The 24,595-nt window shown below is 41.2% G+C and overlaps 1 protein-coding gene across 2 annotated transcripts in view; it reads right to left on the reverse strand.

The window, feature by feature from the left end:
• shtn1 (shootin 1) overlaps positions 1 to 24,595 on the reverse strand; it is a 143,703-nt gene that overhangs the window by 39,011 nt on the left and 80,097 nt on the right. The window contains exons 11-16 of one of the 2 annotated variants that reach the window (XM_068052978.1): positions 23,877 to 23,991; positions 20,734 to 20,813; positions 18,146 to 18,243; positions 16,459 to 16,524; positions 9,625 to 9,733; positions 8,560 to 8,743 (exon numbers count right to left, since the gene is read on the reverse strand). In XM_068052978.1, coding sequence (XP_067909079.1) covers positions 8,560 to 8,743; positions 9,625 to 9,733; positions 16,459 to 16,524; positions 18,146 to 18,243; positions 20,734 to 20,813; positions 23,877 to 23,991 — 652 coding nt within the window. Of the gene's footprint in view, positions 1 to 8,559; positions 8,744 to 9,624; positions 9,734 to 16,458; positions 16,544 to 18,145; positions 18,244 to 20,733; positions 20,814 to 23,876; positions 23,992 to 24,595 lie in introns of those variants that run through there. The other variant, XR_010977067.1, reaches the window with a different exon arrangement.

Consider the following 24,595-nt stretch of genomic DNA (forward strand, 5'->3'; position numbering starts at 1 on the left):
CATTTGTGTGTATGCTTTACTTCATAATTGGTTAAGACTTGGTTTGTAATAAACAGATAGTTTTGTTGTTTATTAAAGAAACCTGGTTGGTGTGCTTTATTCTGAGGAAAAGTAGAGTATATGATTGATTGTTTCAGTAAGTGGGAAAATTTAAATATATGTTGGAGACCTGTGGAGACGTGGGACTGAATTAAACGTGCACTCCTCCCACCTTGGTTGTAACATATATAATTGTAAAAAATCATGTCAATAGTGCCTCTTGATGGCCTAAACCCACTTTGAGATTCGGGGAGTAGCTCTTCAGCAAGTGTAGTGAGTCGGTTCAGAAGGATTCTTGTAATGATCTTTCATGCAATGGAGAACAGGGAGATGCCTCTGTAATTTCCACAGTTGGATTTGCCCCCTTCTTGAAGATTGTCACAATCGTAGCATCCTTGAGATCATTCAGGACTTCCTCTTCATTCCAGATCTGTAGGATGAGGGCGTGGAGCTGTAATGTTAGTTCCTGCTTAAAGATTTCAGTGGGGATTCTATCACCTCCTGTTGATTTATTGTTCTTCATTTGTATGATGGCTTTCATCACCTTCATAGGCACTGGTGGAGTTCCGAGCTCGTCTCTAACTGATGTAGTGGGATGGAGTTGAAAACACTCTCGTTAACAACAGATTCCTAATTGAAAAGGTCTTCAAAATGCTTCTTCCAACGGACATTGACAGCTTCGCTTTCCTTGAACAGATTTCCCCATCCTTAATCCTCAAAGGAGCAGGTCCTTGAGTACTTGTGCCAGTACCTGGGCGCACCAACTTCAGTGTCCTCTCACAAGCAGGCAGCACAATCATTGATGCTATGGTTATCTGACATCAGCTTCATTGGGTTGGTCATATAGTTCGGATGTCAGATACCAGGCTTCCAAAGCAGGTCTTCTTCTCCCATATCAGGTCAGGGCAGACGCACCAGAGGAGAACAAAAGAAGTGCTTCAAGGATGTGCTGAAAGCCAACATGAAGAAATGCAACATTGACATCAAGTCCAGGGGGACAATTGCCCTGGACTGAACCAGATGGAGGCAGACTATGTGGGAAGGATCCCAGCATGTTGAAACCCAATGACGACAAAATGAAGAGGAAAAGCGAGAGTGGCAAAAAGAACAAGCCATGACCCGAACTAATAATACACAACCAGAAATCTCACATGGCAACAAATGCTTGACGTGCCATAAACTCTGTAGATCCCAAACTGGCTTCATCTGCCATCTTCGTACTCACGAAAGACAATCATCCTCGCCTGTGAGGGATAGCTAATAATATCTAATTGTAGCCAGAGAATCACTTGCAGTTGCTTTTCTTCCTTCTCCTGCACCATTACCTCTGGTGTCCCCCGAGGATCTATTCTTGGCCCCCTCCTATTTCTCATCTACATGCTGCCGCTCGGCGACATCATCTGAAAGCATGGCGTTAGTTATCATATGTACACTGAAGACACTCAGCTCTACCTCACCATCACTTCTCTCAACTCCTCCACTGTTGCCAAATTACCAGACTGTTTATCCGACATCCAGAACTGGATGAGTAGAAATTTCTTCCAATTAAATATAGGGAAGACTGTGCTATTGTCTTCAGTCCATGCTCCAAACTTTGTTCCCAGTTACCGACTCCATCCCTCTCCCTGGCAACAGTCTGAGATTAAGCCAGTCTATTCACAACCTTGATGTCATATTTGACCCAGAGCTTGTGACCTCATATTCATGCTGTCACTAAGACTGCCTATTTCTACTCCGTAACATTGCCCAACATCTCAGTTCATCTGCTGCTGAAACCCTCATTCATGCCTTTGTTACCTCTAGACTTGACTATTCCAACGCACTCCTGTCTGGTCTCCCACATTCTCCTCTCTGTAAACTTGAGATCATCCAAAACTCTGCTGCCCATGTCTTAACACACCAAGTCCTGTTCCCCTGTGCTTACTGATGTACATTGGCTCCTGGTCAAGCAACGTCTTGATTTTAAAATCCTCATTTTGCTTTCCTCCTTTAAACCACTCCTTAAAACCTACCTTTTTGATCAAGCTTTTGGCTATCTGACTTCATAGCTCCTTTTGTGGCTCGGGGTCATACTCTGTTTTATAGGCTCCTGTGAAGCACCTTGGGACGTTTTATTACATTAAAGGTGCTATAAAAATATAAGTTGTTGTTGTTGTTGATGAAAATAGATTGTGTTCGAGTTGACAGTTGAGTAGGTTAGAAGGACCAGTGGCCATGATTTTAAGTTGTACAAGGCCAGATCTAAGCTAGATGTCAGGTGATGGTTCTTTTCCCAGAGAACAGTGAACCCCTGGAACAGGCTACCAGTTCATGCAGTGGATTCTGATTCACTGAATTCCTTCAAGTGAGAGCTAGACTTATTTTTGGCTGGAGGGGAGATAATCTCCTACAAAAGGTAACATTTATCAAGGCCAGACTGATCTCCTGAACCGATTTCAAACATCTAGAGGGTTCGAAGAATTAATTTCCCAGATTTTTGTCCCCCAAAGAGAACTGGATAAATGTCTGAAGAGGAAGAATTTTCAGGGCAACGGAGTAAAGGTGGGGGAGTGGGACTCTTGCAGAGAGCTGACACTGACATGGCGGGGTGAATGGCCTCCTGTGCTGTAACCATTCTATGATAAATTGGCTTGGGTTTTTATCTTTTTTTTCCCCTCTCAGGAAATCATATGGTTTTTAGGTGGAGTGGAGAGTATCACAAGGTATCACAATTGTGAAGGAAAGGCTGAGTGGACCAGAGGATCTTTCCTGTTTGACATTGATTGTGTCTTTGAATGACCAGAGATTCCAAGGGAGAAGAATCATGCATATTCCTTCAACTGTAATCAAGCATAGATGCCAAAAGGTAGAAAGGAGGGGTAGCATTGTAGTACTGTAGTGCAGTCATACGTTAGCATCCACTCCATATAAATAATATTATGTATTCCTACAAATGGATGGCTTCCTCTGTTGTACACTGAACAAAGAATACTTACAACCAAAAGGATCATAGACAGTTAGTAATGTTCAAATTATTGAGATTTTTTAAACTGAATTTCTTTGTTAAGAAGTATATTGGTTCTATGTAAATTAACTTAAAGGAATGCTCTAAATGCATACAGGAACCTGCCTTGCTTTAAATCATTTTGACATATCAACAGCATTAATTACAACACTACAAAGGTATGTTGGCTTTTCAGTGGAAAAAAAAACAGCATCAATCGTCACACTGTTGCTCATTAGGAAACAGATAAAAAGCTGGCCAGAGAGAGAACCTCTCTCCCACATAGTACAACTAGAAGATAAATGTTGACAGAAGTCCATGAAAGTTATCAGAAAGTTTCATTTTTAAAAGCTCTTATTGGAGGGCATGAAATAAACAAAAAATATAATATAAAAATGTTGCATGTTACACTACTACCATAACTAGGCCTGCTCTAAAAATATTGAATTTGGATGTTCTACTGAGTGAATTTTGAGGGTCATGCTATAGTTTCATTATGACAAAAGGAACCATAAGCAATATGGGGAAATATGGGTGGAGCTCAGGAATAGGAAGGGTGCAGTCACGATGTTGGGGGTTTAACTACAGGCCTTCCAACAGCCAGCGGGAGGTAGAGGAGCAGATATGTAGACAGATTTTGGAAAGATGTAAAGGTAACAGGGTTGTGGTGGTGGGTGATTTTAACTTCCCCTATATTGACTGGGACTCACTTAGTGCTAGGGGCTTGGATGGGGCAGAATTTGTGAGGAGCATCCAGGAGGGCTTCTTGAAACAATATGTAGATAGTCCAACTAGGGATGGGGCCATTCTGGACCTGGTATTGGGGAATGAGCCCGGCCAGGTGGTCGAAGTTTCAGTGGGGGAGCATTTCGGGAACAGTGACCATAATTCCATAAATTTTAAGGTACTTGTGGATAAGGATAAGAGTAGTCCTCGGGTGAAGGTGCTAAATTGGGGGAAGGCTAATTATAATATTAGGCAGGAACTGAAGAATTTAGATTGGGGGCAGCTGTTTGAGGTTAAATCAACATCTGACACGTGGGAGTCTTTCAAACGTCAGCTGATTAGAACCCAGGACCAGCATGTTCCTGTGAGGAAGAAAGACAAGTTTGGCAAGTTTCGGGAAGCTCGGATAACGCGGGATATTGTGAGCTTAGTTAAAAAGAAAAAGGAAGCATTTGTAAGGGCTGGAAGGCTAGGAACAGACGAAGCACTTGAGGAATATAAAGACAGTAGGAAGGAACTTAAGCAAGGAGTTAGGAGGGCTAAAAGGGGTCATGAAAAGTCATTGGCAAACAGGATTAAGGAAATTTCCAAGGCTTTTTATATGTATATAAAGAGCAAGAGAGTAACCAGGGAAAGGGTTGGCCCACTCAAGGACAGAGATGGGAATCTATGTGTGGAGCCAGAGGAAATGGGCGAGGTGCTAAATGAGTACTTTGCATCAGTATTCACCAAAGAGAAGGACTTGGTGGATGATGAGCCCAGGGAAGGGAGTGCAGATAGTCTCAGTCATCTCATTATCAAAAAGGAGGAGGTGTTGGGTGTCTTGCAAAGCATTAAGGTAGATAAGTCCCCAGGGCCTGATGGGATCTACCCTAAAATACTGAGGGAGGCAAGGGAGGAAATTGCTGGGGCCTTGACAGAAATCTTTGCATCCTCATTGGCTAAAGGTGAGGTCCCAGAGGACTGGAGAATAGCCAATGTTGTTCCTTTGTTTAAGAAGGGTGGCAAGGATAATTCAGGAAATTATAGGCCGGTGAGCCTTACGTCAGTGGTAGGGAAACTATTAGAGAGGATTCTTCGGGACAGGATTTACTCCCATTTGGAAACAAAAGATCTTATTAGCGAGAGACAGCATGGTTTTGTGAAGGGGAGGTCGTATCTTACTAATTTGATTGAGTTTTTTGAGGAAGTGACGAAGATGATTGATGAAGGGAGGGCAGTGGATGTTATCTATATGGACTTTAGTAAAGCCTTTGACAAGGTCCCGCATGGCAGACTGGTACAAAAGGTGAAGTCACACGGGATCAGAGGTGAGCTGGCAAGATGAATACAGAACTGGCTCGGTCATTGAGGACAGAGGATATCAGTGGATGGATGTTTTTCTGAATGGAGGGATGTGACTCGTGGTGTTCCGCAGGGATCAGTGCTGGGACCTTTGCTCTTTGTAGTATATATAAATGATTTGGAGGAAAATGTAGCTGGTCTGATTAGTAAGTTTGTGGACGACACAAAGGTTGGTGGAGTTGCGGATAATGATGAGGATTGTCAGAGGATACAGCAGGATATAGATCGGTTGGAGACTTGGGCGGAGAAATGGCAGATGGAGTTTAATCCGGACAAATGTGAGGTAATGCATTTTGGAAGGTCTAATGCAAGTGGGAGGTATACAGTAAATGGCAGAACCCTTAGGAATATTGACAGGCAGAGAGATCTGGGCGTACAGGTCCACAGGTCACTGAAAGTGGCAACGCAGGTGGATAAGGTAGTCAAGAAGGCATACGGCATGCTTGCCTTCATCGGTCGGGGCATAGAGTATAAAAATTGGCAAGTCATGTTGCAGCTGTACAGAACCTTAGTTAGGCCACACTTAGAATATTGCGTGCAATTCTGGTCGCCACACTACCAGAAGGACGTGGAGGCTTTGGAGAGGCTACAGAGGAGGTTTACCAGGATGTTGCCTGGTCTGGAGGGCATTAGCTATGAGGAGAAGTTGGAAAAACTCGGATTGTTTTCACTGGAACGACGGAGGTGGAGGGGCGACATGATTGAGGTTTACAAAGTTATGAGCGGCATGGACAGAGTGGATAGTCAGAAGCTTTTTCCCAGGGTGGAAGAGTCAGTTACTAGGGGACATAGGTTTAAGGTGCGAGGGGCAAAATTTAGAGGGGATGTGCGAGGCAAGTTCTTTACACAGAGGGTGGTGAGTGCCTGGAACTTGCTGCCAGGGGAGGTGGTGGAAGCAGGTACGATAGCGACGTTTAAGAGGCATCTTGACAAATACATGAATAGGAAGGGAATAGAGGGATATGGGCCCCGGAAGTGCAGAAGGTGTTAGTTTAGGCAGGCATCAAGATCGACGCAGGTTTGGAGGGCCAAATGGCCTGTTCCTGTGCTGTACTGTTCTTTGGTCAATACATATATCAAAACTCATGAGGATATGAGAACAGCACTGCACATGGTGCTTCATTCTCCAATCTTGCTCACTAAATGTGCATTATACGGAAAGTTGAAACTTAATATACAGCAAAACTGTAAATTTCTATAATAAACTAGTAAAATGCCTAGAATTCCATAACCAAAGATTCTGAGGAAGAATCCTTCATATTATTTCTTTCAACTGTAATTAAATAGATATCAGATGAGCAGTATTACAGAAATGCAATACAGTTGCACACTGCCACCCATTCCATATAGCAACATTTTTATCAGTAATGTTTCAATCTATTTGAACCATGTCATTGAAGAATATAGGGATGATGAGGATATTTGGGTGAAAATTGTATTTCTAAAAAAAAATGCCAGCAGTGCAACAGTTAACGCAAAACAAAGGAATTGCTTATTTAACAGCAAAGGATTTATGCCGAAGTATCATTTTTCATCAGTTAATAAGCAAGCAGTGGACTAAATGAGAAAGTTCACATAACTCTTTTATTCCACATAATAACCATGACTGTGCAGAACACTGAAATACAAAGTGCTTTCGAGTTTCAATTTATCATGTATTGTGCCTGCATTTGCACAGGTTTATTTCATTTCCTTTCCCGTTAAGTAATTTGCACTTCATTCGGCAGAATAAATTATATGGAAGATCAAAACATTGGTTCATTAACCACTTTGGGATTGTTAATAAAACCTAATCTTTAAAGAGTAGGCAAAAACCTGTGCACATTGACAAAAGGCAGCTCCAAGAAACTCTCACGTAAGCAAATTAAATTTGCTCCTCTTTTTCGCCCACTGTACAACAGTATTGTTGCTCGCAAATGAACTGTGAAAAAAATTTAGTCTAGAAGACAGAAAATGGCACAACCCTCTCTTATACATCCTGTGATTGCTTTAATGACCTTTTTCAGCAAGCTAAATTCAGCAGCTACAAAGCTTCCTCATAGATACAAATAGATTGGATAGACTCTCTGCTTTTGGATTTACTTTTAATTATTTATCACATATTTTGAGAAGTAATCATACGTACATCAAAAAAGATCACTTCAATAGAATGCAACACCACTAATAACAAGACTTGGATTAGAAAGTAATTTCCATTTCCATTTGTGCTGACTTAACCCCTTTTAATTCCCCTGTAATGTTTGAGTAGCACACACCTGTAAAAGCTAGATTTATTTCACAACAGTACGAGGCACCAAAGCTTCAGTTCTAATGACTGCACCAATGCAACAAGTTGATCCCATTTACTTCGTACTTTTGTGCTGATAATTTATCCAAGATCCTCATATGTGACAGATGGAACAATTAATCGCATTCTACTTAAAAATAAACAATTTATTTTTGAAAAAAAAGTTAATGCTTCTAATACAACCTTACTGAAATGTTTACCTTCAAGTTGGGGTTAATATGACACTTGGAGGTCACAACATATGTCACAGCATTCATTTTTCCTCACTTCTCAGATTCATGTTAAATCAACATGAACACCCTTTGGGTTTTGTCATGTATTATATATTTTATTAAATGGATTTTCCACACTAATTTGATTTAAAAAAATACTTCATACACAACCTCACTGTAATTAATTTTTAAATGGAAAATTGTAGCATCTGTTTATGGCAAGAATTTGCTTTCTAGTCTGCCCTTAAGATTTCCAAGGGAATAAATGGTTTGGCACCAGACATCAGTGTTGGATTTTCATTTTCCTGTTTCCTATACACATGTTCAGTTGCAGGTAAAGAAAAGCAGAAAAGGCGTATTTTCTGTCTCTACTCAAATGTGATATTGTGTAAGTAATATTTCTTGCTAAAATCTGTCTAAAAAAAATCAGGGAAACCCACAAGGGTGACAGGATCAAATTAAAATTTCTAGAAGTCAAAAAAAATTTCTATAAAGTGCCTCACTATTATCACCCATTTGTAGCCTGATAGTTCAGCACACAAAAAGGACTTAAGCTCAGAGCATGAAAGATGTTCGCACAGTCCAGATTCTACTCCAACATATTGGAAAGCTTCAAGGGTAAAGTTTGGATGTTTTGAAAGCACAAGCACATCGTTATTAAAACAGAAATGTACTTGCATGCCTGCTAATCGTGTTAATTCAGTCAACTAGTTACCATTTGTTTAAGGCAACTAAGGTGGCTTGCAAGGAAGAAGTGCTGATGATAATGCCCTATTAGAATTCTAGGTGTCAATAATTACTTTTACCCAAACAACAGGCAAAAGCATCAAATATTCCATATTTGAAAAAATCAGGGTTTTTTGAAGCCAAGAAAAAAACCTTACTACAATGAACACAACTGTGGAATTATCAAATCTAGCATACTAATTCAAATCCAAAAGATCTCAAATGTATTTGGTAGTACTCACAGATGGTTAACTTCCTGCTCTTTGTGATCTGAATCAGAACAGGGAACCGAAATTTTTGGATTTACATTTTTGCTTAGCTCCCTTCGGAATGGTACCCGAGTAAACTTATTTCTGACGAGTTCACTTCCTGAATTTAAGGCAGGCGTAGATTGTGTTATTATATCCACCGAGTTGTGTGGTAAACCTGAAATAAAAAGCATCCATTTTTTTCAGCTCATTTGCTAGCTTCGCATTCTGACACATTCATACATAAAGTAGAAAAATATAACTTCAAGTTATTCAGTCAGTTGTTTGTGAAAATAATTGTTGGCTAATTTTGAAAATTACGAAGTGAATTATTCAGAATGTATTTTTGACCTTTTTTTAAACACTAAAAGGAGTTCATTTATAAATGAAAATATATGGCTCTGTATACTTAAAAATCAGAAAATTACTGCTAACATCAGAAAACAAACCCTAATTCCCAAAGCTGAAAATTATATTTGGGTTTTTCCTTTCTTTCTTTCTTTGGGCCTCCTTGTCTCGAGAGACAATGGGTAAGCGCCTGGAGGTGGTCAGTGGTTTGTGAAGCAGCGCCTGGAGTGGCTATAAAGGCCAATTCTGGAGTGACAGGCTCTTCCACAGGTGCTGCAGAGAAATTTGTTTGTTGGGGCTGTTGCACAGTTGGCTCTCCCCTTGCGCCTCTGTCTTTTTTCCTGCCAACTACTAAGTCTCTTCGACTCGCCACAATTTAGCCCTGTCTTTATGGCTGCCCGCCAGCTCTGGCGAATGCTGGCAACTGACTCCCACGACTTGTGATCAATGTCACACGATTTCATGTCGCGTTTGCAGACGTCTTTATAGCGGAGACATGGACGGCCGGTGGGTCTGATACCAGTGACCTTTTTAAGGTTACAAAAACTACACAAAAGAAAATGTTAGTGATTAAATACTTTTTATTCACAGGGTCATAAGTGGAATAAAATGGCCTTATTTGGATCATAACAACCTGATAACCAAGTGATTAGGGATATCTAGAAGGAGCACTAGCTATAGATTATAAACAGAGGATGATTGAGAACTTGCCACCAGCATTAGTTTCTGCTGCTGCCTTTCTGTGCCGTAGGATTCTTTCCAGCTCATTTTCTTCCATAACCTGAGTAATGGCTGTCAGTGTTCCAACTTTACCAGATTTCTTCAGGAGAAAGAAAACAAATGCATTACAAAAAGACAATTTAAAGTTAGCGCACAACATCATGGGCATCTTCATGCCCTGGACAAAATAAGCAGCTTCAGTTCCTGAAAGTTTTGGTTAACTACCTTTATTAACTGTTATCAAAAATCTCAAATTACACTTCCGATTGCAAACCAGTAAGAGGCCATATTTAAAAGTCTGTCTGCAATAGGGAATTGTAGCAATTCATGAATAAGGTGGACAACAAAACAAGTTTCATTTTCTGGAATTATTCCTCCCTTAAAGGAAACCTCTCGCACATTTGAAGAGAGATAGTCATAGTTTCATTACAAGTGAAACCTTATGACAGATGTTCTAAATAGAATAACTTTTAAAGTTGCACTTTCAGCATGAGTGGCAAGGGATACCTTATTGTTCCCTTCTTACAATGCATTCAGGAGATGATAGCAATAAGTATGTCTGGCTTGCAATTTGCAGCTGTGCTTCATAACTCTCCACAGAATATTACATCACACAAAAAAAAAGCTAATTAGAGGCATGTAGGTTGCCGGCTCTCCCCACCACCCTCCCTTTAAAAATTGCAGTGCATCTGAGCGCGCTATTTTCAGACCGTGCCCACACTTGACCTTGCCCCAATGGACGATTGCAAATCCAGCCCAATGTTTCAGGTCGGTGTCCTGAACGTTTCAGATCTGATGAAAGGCCACAGACCTGAAATGTTAACTTTGTTTCTCTCTCCACAGATGCTGCCAGACCTGCTGAGTATTACAGCATTTTCTGTTTTTAACTTCACAAATGTGTGTCTTGGAATACAAATTTTAAATTGGACTATTTATTTGCTGTTCAACAGCTAACCTGATTACCATGACAGATTAAAAAAAAAACTTTTAGTGGACAAAGTATCGGAGAACAAAATGTGTAACAATTTATCAGACTTTGAGAGTAAATATGTTAAGAGGTGGAAGGAGACTGGATGTTGTAATGAGTCCTTTATGTTTCTGATGCCACATAAATGAAATGCGTGGAGTCCAGTTGGTTGAAGATCTCAAATAAGTTTATTACACCTAAACTATTATGTATAGTACAAAGCAAACTATTTACAGAACCTTCCTCTAGGTGTTACAGTTGCAGTGACTCTGGCTTTGAGTCACATGACTATGTCCTGGTACTTAGCTCATTAGCATACTAAGATCTTAAAGAGACATCACTCTTAAAATCAATCATAAAACATCCCCTTACTTTCCAAAGTTAAGTCTCATATACTAAAAGTAAAAAAAACTTAAAATTAGATATCCAAATTATTTACACATGGCTAGAGATTGTGAAATTTACACATGCAGAAGCTTATGAGTTCATATATATTATTATTACTTAAGAGTCCATATATCATTTTGGTGGTTTGACAACTCTTGCTCGGAGAATTTGTATGTCAGCTCTTGCTGTTTTTTCTGAAGTTTCTCCCTCTCTGCGTTCAGTTTCTATTGCTCTGCCTTCAGCCTGCTAAGATACTCTGTTGCATTCCTCAAGATGACCACTTTTGAGGCCTCGTCATTCTTGGAAAGTTCCAGCACCTCATCTTGAAGAACCAACAGACAATGCTTCAACTCATTCCTCCTCTGCCTCCTCAGAGCATTGAGTGTCCTTCGCCTCTTCTCATCCTCCACGTCTGTAGGTCTTGGGCTCAAGGTCGAGGACTTGGGGGAGGAATACTTGGCCTCATGGAGGTACCTGTCCATTCTGGCTCATTGTGATGCTAGTGGTTCTCTTGATAGCTGAAGTGAAGTTGTGCTGTTGCTGGATTTCCAGATTGTACTGTTTGATGCTGGCTGGAGCCTGCAAGCAGGTTCCAATCTTTGGATATTTCCCCTTGGGAATACTCCCCAATGCCAGCCTTTGCTTGTCAGTAGTTATGACATTAGTCTCTTCTGAGTCGCTGGAGCGTGAAGAGACGCTGTCCATTGATGAAAAACTTTCACCATCTGATTTTGGATCTTCATCCTCTTGGTGTTGCATCTCTGAGAAGAGGCTGATACTTTCCAAACCAGAACTACTGACAGCCTGGAAGGACTGTGACTCAATGTGGGTACCCTTGGTCTCTTCTGCTGTAAAGGGTGCCTTGGTGACCTCATGGATGGTCATGATGTTGAGGGCCTTACACGCAGGCAGTCCTGCCATTGCTGGTCCACTCATGTCTACCAGGTAGAATATTTGTGGTTTCCGTGCTGACTTGCCATATCTGCATTGTGCCATTGTAAGGAATGGGTGACCTGTTGTATGCAGATAACTTGGTAGTTGTTGGTTGTATCATTGATTTCCAACGACTCTGGTACACATCTTTGAGGATTGGACTGGTAGGATATTTGCATTAGCACCGGTATCAATCTTAATCTTGAGTGTATGTTTGCCAGCTTTCTTTGGGCATGTGATGTTAATAGTGGCAAAAGCTTCCAGTTGTTTGACTTCATCAACATGATGCGTCAGGTTCACAATGTGGAACACTTGCTCATCTTCTGATTGAGATTGAAACAGATCTGTTTCATTGTGGACTGTGTATATGGGCTTGCGGTTACACAGGTCTCTGACGTTTTCCTTGCTGCTGTTACCCTGTTGCTGCACCAACTTTTGTTTGCTTGTGTCCAACTGTGACTTCTGGCTGCGTATTTGGAGCCATATTTGTTGCATAGGTGGTCCCAGTGTCCTTTTGCACTGCACGCTTTGCACAGGTCTTGAAATGCAGGACAAGTTTGCAGTGAATGGGACCAACCACACTTACCACACAGCTTGTTTTCGCTTTTCGATCTGGCTATCATGCTGATACTGTTGGCTGCACCTAATACTTGCAGATGCTGTTGTCCAGCAACAGTGTTTTCATATTTCCTGTCATCTTCTAGCAGTGCATCAATGCTGTGACCTTTCTTTTTCCCCCCAAGATGTCTTTCTGAAATACTTCAATGGGTGTTGAGACAATCACCAGCTCTGACAGATCAATTTCCGAAAAATCATATTCGTTGCCCTTACTACGGCATCTACTGATGAACTGGTCTATTGATTCCTGTGGCTGTTGCCTGTAGGACATCAATTCCAGGTAGCGAATTCTAAAATTAATTCTTAATTGGAGCTGATCTTCTAGACTTTCCATATCTTTGTGGGATATTTCTGATCATCTTCAGATAAGCCAGAGGTATTGATTCTGTGTAATGCTTCATTTCCAAGTGCTATTAGTATTTTTTTACAGCCTGTTTTTCTGATTCTGCAATCGCTTGGTCGGTGAAGCAAAACTGTATTCTTTGTTTGAAAAGTTGGAACTCGGGTAGAATATCCAGCGCCCTCCAGTTCATGCTGGGAAATTTGGTATCCATCTTCCTGCTGTTCTTTTGCTTAAAACTTGCTTTAAGACTTGTTCTATGACTCTGCACTGTTTCCCCTTTCAGAAACTCTGTTATTTAGATTAGCTGCTTGGATTGAGAGGAGCAGGTGTTTGACAGTGCTCTGTGTTTAAGTGCTCTGGCGGCACTTAAGCTTGACTGTTTACACAGCTGTTCAATAGGCAGTTCAATTGCTTTTTTGCTAGAGTTTGATTACGTTCTTCAAGCTCGAGTGGTTTAATATTTTTTTAAACTGTGGCTTCCATAATGGAAGTTCCTCTTCATGTTCGAGTGGTTTGAGGAGTTTCTTTCATCTTTGGCTGCATGAATAGAGACTCTGCAGTGATTGGGGTTTTTGGACACCTCCTGTATTGGCACCGACCTTGATCAACCTGGGAGAGGAGTCGGGTCTTTCACTTTTTTTTTTAACGGAGTCTTCAGAAAAAAATCAACCTTTTAGGCACTTCAAAGCTTGTTTTCTTTTTAAATCAGTTGACACAATGACTCACCCGATTTACTTGCAGCCTGTCATTCTGTGCTCTTGTCTGTCCACTATTTAGGCCAGTATTTCTGTAGAACTTTTCTGTCTAGTGGCTGCAGGAATGCGCATTTTCAAAGCTGTTTGGCCCGTGGTCTTCAACTTAGATCTTGTCTTCTCACCACAGCTGCCACCATGTAATGTGTTCTTTATGTTGTCTGATGCAACATAAATGAGATGTGTGGAGTCCAGTTGGGTGAAGATCTCAAATAGGTTTATTACAGTTAAACTATTATATACAGTACAGAGCAAACTATTTGTAGACTTTCCTCTAGGTGACACAGTTGCAGAATGACTCCGGCTTAGAGTCTCATCACTATGTCCTGGTACTTAGCTCATCAGCATATCAAGCTCTTAAAGGGAGAACAGTCTTAAAGGAAATTATACAACAGCTGTTGAATATCTTCCAAAGCACACTGCAGCATTGGCAAAGAGCAGAGAAGTACAGAAGGTCTTGAAATGTTACGGGTCTGAGCACCCCTACAGGGCTTTATCCATAGTTATTGCTCAATATCAGCAGCAGCTAGATTGTCAAATATGAGAAAGTTGTTGGACTCAAGATTAGAAACAATTGTGTTTATTTAAGAAATGTATATCTAGTGTAATGGTGCCTTGTTATAGGTCACAATGTGGCTGTCTGGCAGTGAGACTGTTCACTTTACACAAACATAAATACATCACAATTCATAGCATTGTAACTGCTGCCAAGAATCAGCACTGTAACGGCTAATTTGCAGCTGAAATTTGTGAAAATTCACTAAAGGGCATAAACAACTGATTGTGATCTGCATGAAACAAAACATGAGATTTACAGGTTTATAATTAAGGATCTTTATCTCAAGCAGGTTAGAGTTAGATAGCAGTATTGGAATGATGCTTATTTGCATATAGATACTGTTAACACTGATCGAAACAAAAGTAGGAAAATTAAAAGATGGTAGGAGGAAAGAAAAGGAACAAGCTTGTACTTATGCAACATATTACTACATCTCACAAAATGTCTCAAAGCACTTCATTTATAATGAATTATTTGAGGGCCAGTATGATTATGTAGTTAAACGCAACAGCCATTTTGTGCACAGAATGATCCCTCAAACAGCAACATATGAATGACCACTTAATCTATTTTCTGGTGGCACTGTTTGAAGGAAGATGTGGCCAGGATGTTGGACGAACTTCCTGCGCTCTTCAAGAAGTGCTATGAGATTGTTAATGTCCACTTAAACCACCAGAACAGGCAGCTGAGGCCTTGGTTTAACGTTTCATCCAGGCAATGTGATTTGAAGCTTGGACTGAGTACATTAGTTGACTTCTAAATTAGAATTCTGATTTTGGTCTGGATCTCATTTTCTTTCCCACTTCCTTTTCCAATCCTGAAGTGGCCAACTTCTGCTGGGTTATGGTTCCAATGGTATCTGGAGTACTCCAAAATGTCCCCAACTGGTCATTCTTTACGTGCAAGTCTAAAAATAACTGTTGATGAACTATACAATCATAAGTCGTTTCCCAGCTAATCCCAATCTTGACCTCATCCAATGTCTGCATACATATACTTTTCAGCAATGCTTGCTGGATAACAATCAGGTGTAAAAACTTGAAGCAATTTTCTCTCCACAAGTGCTGAAGGTCAACTGCAAAGTGTTCACACCCACTTTTCCTAAAATGAACTAATCAGTAATGAACTGACATTGGAATTGGAACCTTGACCTCTGCATTAAAGGCCTGCTACCCAACCCGAACCCGAAGGGACCCGACGACATGATTTAGGTCAGGTCGGGCCCATCTTCCGGATCCGGCTTTTGGGTTCGGGTTCGGGTCCGGGTCAGGGTCAGGCCAGACACACACAGTACGTGCTCTGCTGGTAAGTATTGAAATTTAAAAAATTACCTGAGCTGGGAGTCCGGGACAAAACTGAGTCTGTGTAGTGAGCGATTGACATCACTGTGACGTCATCACGCATGTGCTGCAGCTTCCTGGAGGTTCCGAGTCCGAAGGTAAGTAAAGGGATGGTCAGGTCGAGGCGGGGTCGGGCTCGGGGCAAAATCGGAGGGACTTGGGCCGGGTCGGGCTCGGGTCTGCTATGGTTCAGTCAGGTTCGGGTCGGGTTCCTTTTCCTGACCTGAGCAGGCCTTTACTCTGCAAGCATACCCATACACGCTCAGTTACATACGGTCACTGGAAGAGCTGCATCTGCGTTTTCTAATGTTGCAGCTCTAAGCCAGATAAACCTCACCCCCACCCCACCAACACATGCATACACACAACAATCCATTTTTCTAATGGTATTTCTTTTTTTCCCAAGCTTAGGGAGGAACAGGAAGCTACAGCTATTTGAGTCCATCAGTATTTACTGTATAAAGCAGTGAATCAATTTGGACTGTGGACAACACATCAGAGTCCAAGTCTAATACACAGTATGTGTTGTCTGTGCACCCTAAAGTCAATAGTAATAATCCTTTTTACTTTGTTCACAACCATTAGGTCATCTCTCTTACATTGGCCTGGTAAGTCAGATTATGGTGCTTTATAAAGAATCAAAGCAGATTCCATAGTTATGCAACTGGAGTCACTTCACTTTACCTCCTGGTCTCTTATACCGCTGGTCCATGTGAGAAATACAACGAGAGACCAATTAGAGACTGGTAGAACCCAACTACAGAAAAAGTGCCAATTTTACCCAGGTCACTCTAAAGCATTTTTGACAATAGCATTTGCAGGGGTTTGAGGACAAGTTGTATGACTGGCCACACAGTTAGAATGGAACCTAAATAGATGAAGAGAAAAATGTTTTAAAATACCTGGGAATTAAATTCATGACTTACCAGCAGCACCCCTTTGAGTTCCTGTAATGCATTATTTTCTGGAGGTTTATTCTTAATCGATGGAGTCTGGAAACAAGCAAATGAACTGTAACCAAGAAGAACAAACCACTCTGATACACTCTGATGAAGGGTCACTGACCAGAAATGTTAACTCTGCTCCTCTCTCCACAGATGCTGCCAGACCTGCTGAGTATTTCCTGCATTTCTTGTTTTTATTTACTCTGATACAAAACTGATTAGCTGCATTAATGGCTGAAACCAACAGTCTCTAAAGGATTCTGAACTGAATAATCTGTACTGTTCTATTAGGAAAATTAGGATAATGAAAGAAAACAAACAGGTGAACTTTGGTGAAAAGCCTTTTCAGGGACGAAAACAATAGGAGGAAGTAACATTTTTCAGGGTTAATTATATGCTTGCTTGCTGCAATTTACAATGACCTTTAAACCTTGCAAAATCTTGACTAATCTGGTAGTTACTGAATTAAACAAAATTATGTCTATTGGTACAAAGTTTATTTAGTACAAATTAATGTGCATATTTGGGGAAAAAACTCAAAACAAATCAAAGGAGCAATGCAAAGATTACTTTGCTTCGGAATTTCATAATGTTCCTGTAGATTTATATAGCTAAGAATTTTAATAGCTTAAAAGAATTTATAGTATCATTCAGATGCAATTACATATATTAGGAGTCTGATAAAAATCTTGATATTATAAAAATAGATGGTGTCCAACCCTGTACTGGATTGATGCAGGCAGGACTGAAGTGATTAAATCCAGTGATAGCATCATGCACCTTAGCACTGCAGCTATGTAATGATCCTGAGGGACTGGGCCTTGGGAGAATGAGTTGTGGTTGCTCCTACTCCCGGGGTAGTGGAGTACATAAGGCAAAAGCAAGAATAAAGAAGGATGGATGAAAGGTAAAGTGCTGCTGCATTTGCTGACTTGAATCATTGCTACTAGTTATCACTATATGAACTCTGTTCTATATCAATAACTGTTGGGGATTTGTCAGGAAGTCAAACACCCTGTTAACTGGAGTTTCTTTTTATTTTTTTTATTTTTTATTTAGAGATACAGCACTGAAACAGGCCCTTCAGCCCACCGAATCTGTGCCAACCAAGAACCGCCCATTTATACCAACCCTACAGTAATCACATATTCCCTACCACCAACCTACACTAAGGGTAATTTACAATGGCCAATTTACCTATCACCTGCAAGTCTTTGGCTGTGGGAGGAAACCGAAGCACCTGGCGAAAACCCACGCGATCACAGGGAGAACTTGCAAACTCCGCACAGGCAGTACCCAGAATTGAACCCGGGTCCCTGGAGCTGTGAGGCTGCGGTGCTAACCACTGCGCCGCCCGGTGTCTTTATATTTGCTATGAGTTGAAAGAAAGCAGCTCAGGACTCCAATTACATAATTCCAATTACATAATTACATAACATGCTCTACTGCACCAGTGTGAAATTTCCATTTCCCCCATTCACCAAGGAGATGATTAATTCTGCATATGTAATTATATAAACTTATATCTGCTGCATACTTCTTTAAGGATTCCGAACCTGATGTAAGACTGGTATCCAATCACTTTGTAGATAGATTTCATATTTTCAAAAGGAAGAGAAATGCATTGCAAGTTTCTAATAAAAATAAATTGTAATAACTACTGTGTTACCCTGTTAGTATGATTAACTTTCCTAAGGTGAACGCCCTTCTTAATTCTCTCCATCATCTCATCAACTGCTTGTTTCTTCAGGTCTTCTAAATGCTGCCCTGTAGGAAAATTCACCTCAGATTTGAAAAATAATAATTTGGAAAACAAATTACTCACACAAACAACTGGTGTGTATCTTTATTATATACTACACACACATTTAAAAACTTTATGCTTCACACTTGTGTAGGCTTAAAACTATAAAATAAGATATAAAAATATCTGCAAAGACTTTTCTATATTAAAGAAAAAATATCAAGAGGACACACAAAGGGTGATTTTTTTCAAATTACTATAGAAGGGTGCAACAGAATACCAACGTATCCCGCTGATTCTTATTTACAGCTGTAACATGCTAGTAGTGTTGTATACAGCCAGCCACAGAATAGGTTTTTCTTGTACAGAAGGACATGCAGCTGGGGGAATCAGAACCTCACTTCACTTTGCCACTAGAGCAACCTCGGGATGGTTGTCACAGCAAAATTGGATAGGAAAGCGGAGATGATAAAAGGCCCAACATTTGCAACGTATGCAAGGATAGTCACAATGTGGTTAGAAGAACGCTTGCATTTATAGCACCTTTCACAACCTCAGGACATTCCAAAGCATTTTACAGCCAACTGTGGGCGGCACAGTGGCGCAGTGGTTAGCACTGCAGCCTCACAGCTGCAGGGACCCAGGTTCGATTCTGGGTACTGCCTGTGTGGAGTTTGCAAGTTCTCCCTGTGTCTGCGTGGGTTTTCTCCGGGTGCTCCGGTTTCCTCCCACAAGCCAAAAGACTTGCAGGTTGGTAGGTAAATTGGCCATTATAAAAAATTGTCACTAGAATAGGTAGGTGTTAGGGAAATATAGAGACAGGTGGGGATGTTTGGTAGGAATATGGGATTAGTGTAGGATTAGTATAAATGGGTGGTTGATGGTCGGCACAGACTCGGTGGGCCGAAGGGCCTGTTTCAGTGCTGTATCTCTAATCTAATCTAATCTAAAAAAAATACTTGTGAAGCATAGTCGCTGTTGCAAAGTAGGAAATACAGTTAGAAAATAGTATAAATTCAACAGTGGCAGCAACAGTTCCTTTTATTCATTCATTCATGGAATGTTTGTGTCACTGGCAAGGACAGCATTTACTTCCCATCCCTAATTACCATTGAGAAGGTGGTGGTGAGCTCCTTCTTGAACCACTGCAGTGTGTATGGTGAAGGTACCCCCACAGTGCTATTAAGTAGGGAGTTCCAGGGTTTTGACCAAGCAATGATGAAGGAATGGCGATATATTTCCAACTCGGGATGGTGTGTGACTTAGAGGGAACTTGTGATGGTGGCGTTCCTATGCACCTGCTGCCACTGTCCTTCCAGATGGTGAAGTCATAGGTTTGGGAGGTGCTGTCGAAGGAGCCTTGGCAAGTTGCAGCCACGTTGCATCGGTAGTGGAGAGAGGAAATGTTTCAGGTGATGGATGGGTGCCAATCGAACAACTGTTTTGTCCTGGATAACGTTATGCCCAAGGCAGGGGAGTGCACTGTTTATTCTAGTTCCACTTCTCCACAGGTCACAACATATTTAAATTTTCCCACTTACCGATATGGTCAATTTTTCTCAAAATAAAACACACTAACTAGGTTTCGTTAATGAACAACAACATTATTAGTTTATTATAAAACAAGTCTTAACCAGTAACAAAGTAAAGCATAAACACACAGATTGAAACTTTAAAGTTCCCTTTTTACCTTAGCTCCTCACACTCTCACACACACACACACACACATACACCGGTTAACCGGAAAAATAAAAGAGATTTTTGTTCAGAGCTCTGTTACAGACAAAAAAATACTTGGGCTGAATAATTGCTCATTCCTGAAGAAAACAGCAGATGAGATATGTTGTGTTCCAAAACTGGCATACAGTCTAGCCTCAGAGTACACATAGACAGGTCACTGGGATCCTTTAAGGCGGTGTTGCGAATTAATTTAGTAGGATTTTCTTCAAAGGCAGGAGACAAGATGAGTTGACACAGTGGATTTCTCAGGGTCTTTTAGAGAGGTGATGGAAAGCTGAGATGGGTTGTGGTCTTCTCTCCTTCCGTGGGAATTCTCTCCTTCTGCAGGCTTTTTAAAGAGATGGAACAGGCTGGGCTGAGCTAAGGTTCTGTCCTGTCAAGGGGCACATGACTGACACTTCTCTGCACACATCTTCCCAAGTTACCAGGGTTTCTGTTCTATTTTTAACTTGGTGTGTATGTTGCTTGCCTCTTAGCAGCCCAAACATGGATGTTGTCCATGTCTTGCTGCATGTGGGCATGGATTGCTTCATGATGATCGATGTTTTCTTAGCTTGGGTGGAGGAACATCACAAGTACTGTTCTTGATAAAAACATGGGCCCAGTTCAGCTGCAAGCAGATGAGAGATGTACTAACCAATTCAAAAATTAGATATTGTTTTAAGAAATTCAGGTTTCACATTGTGATTTGAATATTTTAATCATAATTTAACTTGTGTTTAAAAGAATATTTAGCCATGCACATGTGTAATGCTTCAGATACAATTGCTCACCTGATTCCTCAGAAAGGCCTTTTCCAATCCCAGACAAATTAGATGCTTTCTGTCTTTTACAAATAATCATCATAAGATTTCTGTTGAAATATAAATAAGTTTTTCTTAAAACCTCCATTCGGATGCAAGCATAAGTTATACTGCAAAAAGTGCAATACCCAACTTCTCTAATCTATCTCACAGATAATAAACTGACCATCATGCTTATGATTCTGGCTAATTTTGCCATTATACACTCCGTGCAGAGAAGCCACAATCATAGGGAGTGCAGAGTGGAGAAAGGCTAAAACACGGTAGGTAATTCTTTAACTGGCATTTCCTTTGAGCATGGTTTCCTGTGGGATCGCAGAATCACCTCCATTAAGTTTTAGGGAGCACAGCTGAAAAATTCTGTTGTCTGTCTTTACGTATCCTATTCAAGGTTGCATCAAAAATATAATACTTATTTGAAATATTTGAAATGTCATATTTTTCAAATCATTTCAAGTACTCTTCTTATGGCAAGATTAACATTTTTCTTAAACAAACATTTTGTAATACAAAGTAATTTCCACAAAAATGCATGCCAACCCCAAGAAAATATCCTGTTATAGTGTCAAGCATCAGTAACCTACACAGTAATTTTACGAATACTCCCTGGCAATGGGGAGCTATGTCCCCACCTGAAGCAGAGATTTCTGAAAATATCCCTTCAGTGGTTGGAAAACTGGGGGAATGGTGGACCTAAATTTTCAAAATGTGCCAGCATATAAGGTAACCACAGTCAACACCCACTGAATTTCCAACCTGTGCTGCCACCAGCAGTACAGATTCATAACGTTACTGCTTTAGAGACGATTTCGAAGGCTGGAAATTATTTTTGGTGTAATAATACCTGGAGATTACCCAGTAGCAAACACATCAGGACTGCAGAACAGCACACATTTCCTGACTGTTTATCGCATAGCAGCTGTCAGGCAAACCCCACCTGCCAAGACTAAGGCACACGTTATTTCGCCACATGAACACAAACTTTAAATATTGCAATCTCTGACTGGAAGGACATTTGCATTGTACCAGACAATGTTGAAAAAAAGGGAGCCAATCCCTGTTCCTCCAATACACAGAAGTGGTCAGACCAGTTTTGATCACATGACTGACTGGCTGTTCTTGAATTCCCAAACAAAGGAATTGCCAGAGACAAAGCCATGTGCTCATGGAGTAAAGACCTTCTCCTGGGACTGAGAACATCTCCTCTCCTGCCTGGCTGCCTGCTTCATCTCTTCCCACAGAACTGAATCTTGTGAAAACACGTGAAACTCAAAGAGAGAAGGGTTTGCCACAAAGTTTTAAGAAGATTCCTGGGCCCCAACAAATCACAAGGCCATATCTTCAATCAAGGACTACAGCGAGCTCGAGAAACAGTAACAAGATATTGCCTCAAACTGTTCAACTTATCTTTTCTTCTGTTCTTTTCCATTCCTATTTGCATGTTTATATCGCATGTGCACGCTAGCGTGAGCGCTTCTTATATCCGTTGGCGTGAACCGTATTAGAGTTTAATTTTTAATAAATTTCCTCTTTCTGCTTTAAACCAAAGAAAGCCTGTTTGTGTTCAGTTATTTGCCTGATAATTGGAAACTGTGAACAAGGATTCACACAAAGGGGAGCTCAAAACACGGTGTGTTTAAAATTAAACCCTGTTACAATAAAACCAGGTAAAGACAGCCAAAGACCCCTAGACACATTGCTCACCTGGTCGTAACAGTAGCAAATTGGCTTAAGAGTAAGTGGTTTTCTGCATGCTATTGCATGGAAGACATGCGTTAGGCTAGTTTCGTTTATGACTGGCATAACAGGCACGCTCATATCTGCATATCAATTGGGCAGTGTATCAACAGCTTGTTTGAATAGAAAAGTATACTGCTGCACTTCTAGATTCTGAACACTCACTACAGTAGGATTGTGGATGAACATATGCAAGGTTGAGATCTGGAACTATCTTCAATGCATTTTCCTTTCCATTGTCAAAAACTCTCACTACAATGATGTTGCATTCAGTGCTCCCCAGCACTGCATTTGTCTGAAAGGCAGCAAGAACAGTAATGGTGCTGCCAGAGATATCCAAAGATATAGTGGGCTGAATTTTGTGCTGATGGCAGGGCTCCCAGCGCTGGGCCACAAAGGCGAGGGGCATCCAGCCTCGGCTATTTGGAGTCCCCCGAACATGATTGTACGGCACCAAGCCAATTAACAGCCTGGTGCCGAAGATGGGGATTCCACCTCCAAGAGCTGCAAGTCAATCACAGGGCCAGAAGCTCAATAGTATCAGCAGTGCTACTGGGAGCAGTGGCCACTGCCTATACTGCAGAGGCCTTGGACCCAGGCCCAGCACTGGAGACCCAAACCTCAAGTACATGAGGTGGGTTGCCGGGGCCAGGCCGGCCCCAGTGAGGGTGGGCGTCAGGTACAGGGGGAGGGGTGTCCAGGGAGGTGATTTGTTTGCTGGCAGGGACCCTCTGTGGGCCACAGATTGCCCATGGAGGAGGGCCCCTCCCAGCCCCAAGCCAGCAGGGAGGTTGCCTTGTTTCACTGGCTTAATGCCAGCAGCAGGGTGAAGAGGCCTTAAGTGGCTGTTCATGTGCCTCTTAAGGGTCTCAAGTGGCCTCTGGGCAGGAAGGCAGTCTTCAGCCTATCCCACCCTCGACAAAATTGCACAGCGATGGGAAGGCGACGGGCCCTCCGCCTCCTGTCGCAATTCTATGGGATCCCCTGCCTCCGAACCCATCTCGGGGGGCCCATAAAATTCAGCCCAGAGTCTGGTGTCGTCACTACCCATCAGATCGATCATTCCACCACAAGTAGCTTAGGACAACAAGGCTTTACAGAGAGGTAATGACAAGGCTATGCAGCCTTTTGAGGTTCTCATGATGGTGTTACAAACTTATAATACATATAATTGACTCCATTTGTATGAAATTAACTTTACTGTATAATGTTAATGGATAAATATAGTAAAGGAATACTCTGGCATTTAATATACAGTAAAACAGTGGACAAATCTTGTAAGACATCCATTTGATTTTGAAACTCCAATGCACTGTAAACTTAGCCTACTTCATGTGTCTCCAAAATTCAGAATAGGGAAAAAAAAGTTTTATTACTTGAAAGGATTTGAAGACGGTGATGGTAGAGGAAGAGGTGGTGGTGGTGGTGGAGGAGGAGGTGGCAATGGTGTTGGGTTTTCTGCTTGTCGGATCTGCTTCTTCAGTTCGTCAACTGTAACAGAAGTACCTGAGCTTAAATCCTAAGGTATTTGCAAGTCATAGAAAATAGTAATGACATTTGTTGAAGAGATACACCAATTAGATTTGAATCACTGAAGTAAATACTTTCTGTAGTTTCCAAAATAATTATGCTCTCCTGTTTGATGAAGCTCACCTTCTTCCACCATATTTGCTGCCTTACCAAAATCACTTTCTTACAACCATTAAACATTGTCTGTCACCATTCCATCTTTGCCCTTGCTGAAACCCTTGTCCATTTCTTTACCACTTGAAAACTTGATTTCTCCAGTACCTTCCTAATCATTATCCCTCCTTCAACCATCAATTCATCCAAATAGTTGTAGGCCACATCTTTCCTGCACCTAGTCCCACACTCCCGTCACCTCTGTCCTACATAAAAAAAAACATTGAAACATAGAAAATAGGAACAGGAGTAGGCCACTCGGCCCTTCGAGGCTGCTCCGCCATTCATTATGATCATGGCTGATCATCCAACTCAGTAACCTGTTCCCGCCTTCTCCCCATATCCTTTCATCCCTTTCGCCCCAAGAGCTATATCTAACTCCTTCTTGAAAATATACAGCTTTTGGCCTCAA

This window comes from Heterodontus francisci, chromosome 20 (assembly GCF_036365525.1).
Source record: "Heterodontus francisci isolate sHetFra1 chromosome 20, sHetFra1.hap1, whole genome shotgun sequence".
Taxonomy (NCBI): domain Eukaryota; kingdom Metazoa; phylum Chordata; class Chondrichthyes; order Heterodontiformes; family Heterodontidae; genus Heterodontus; species Heterodontus francisci.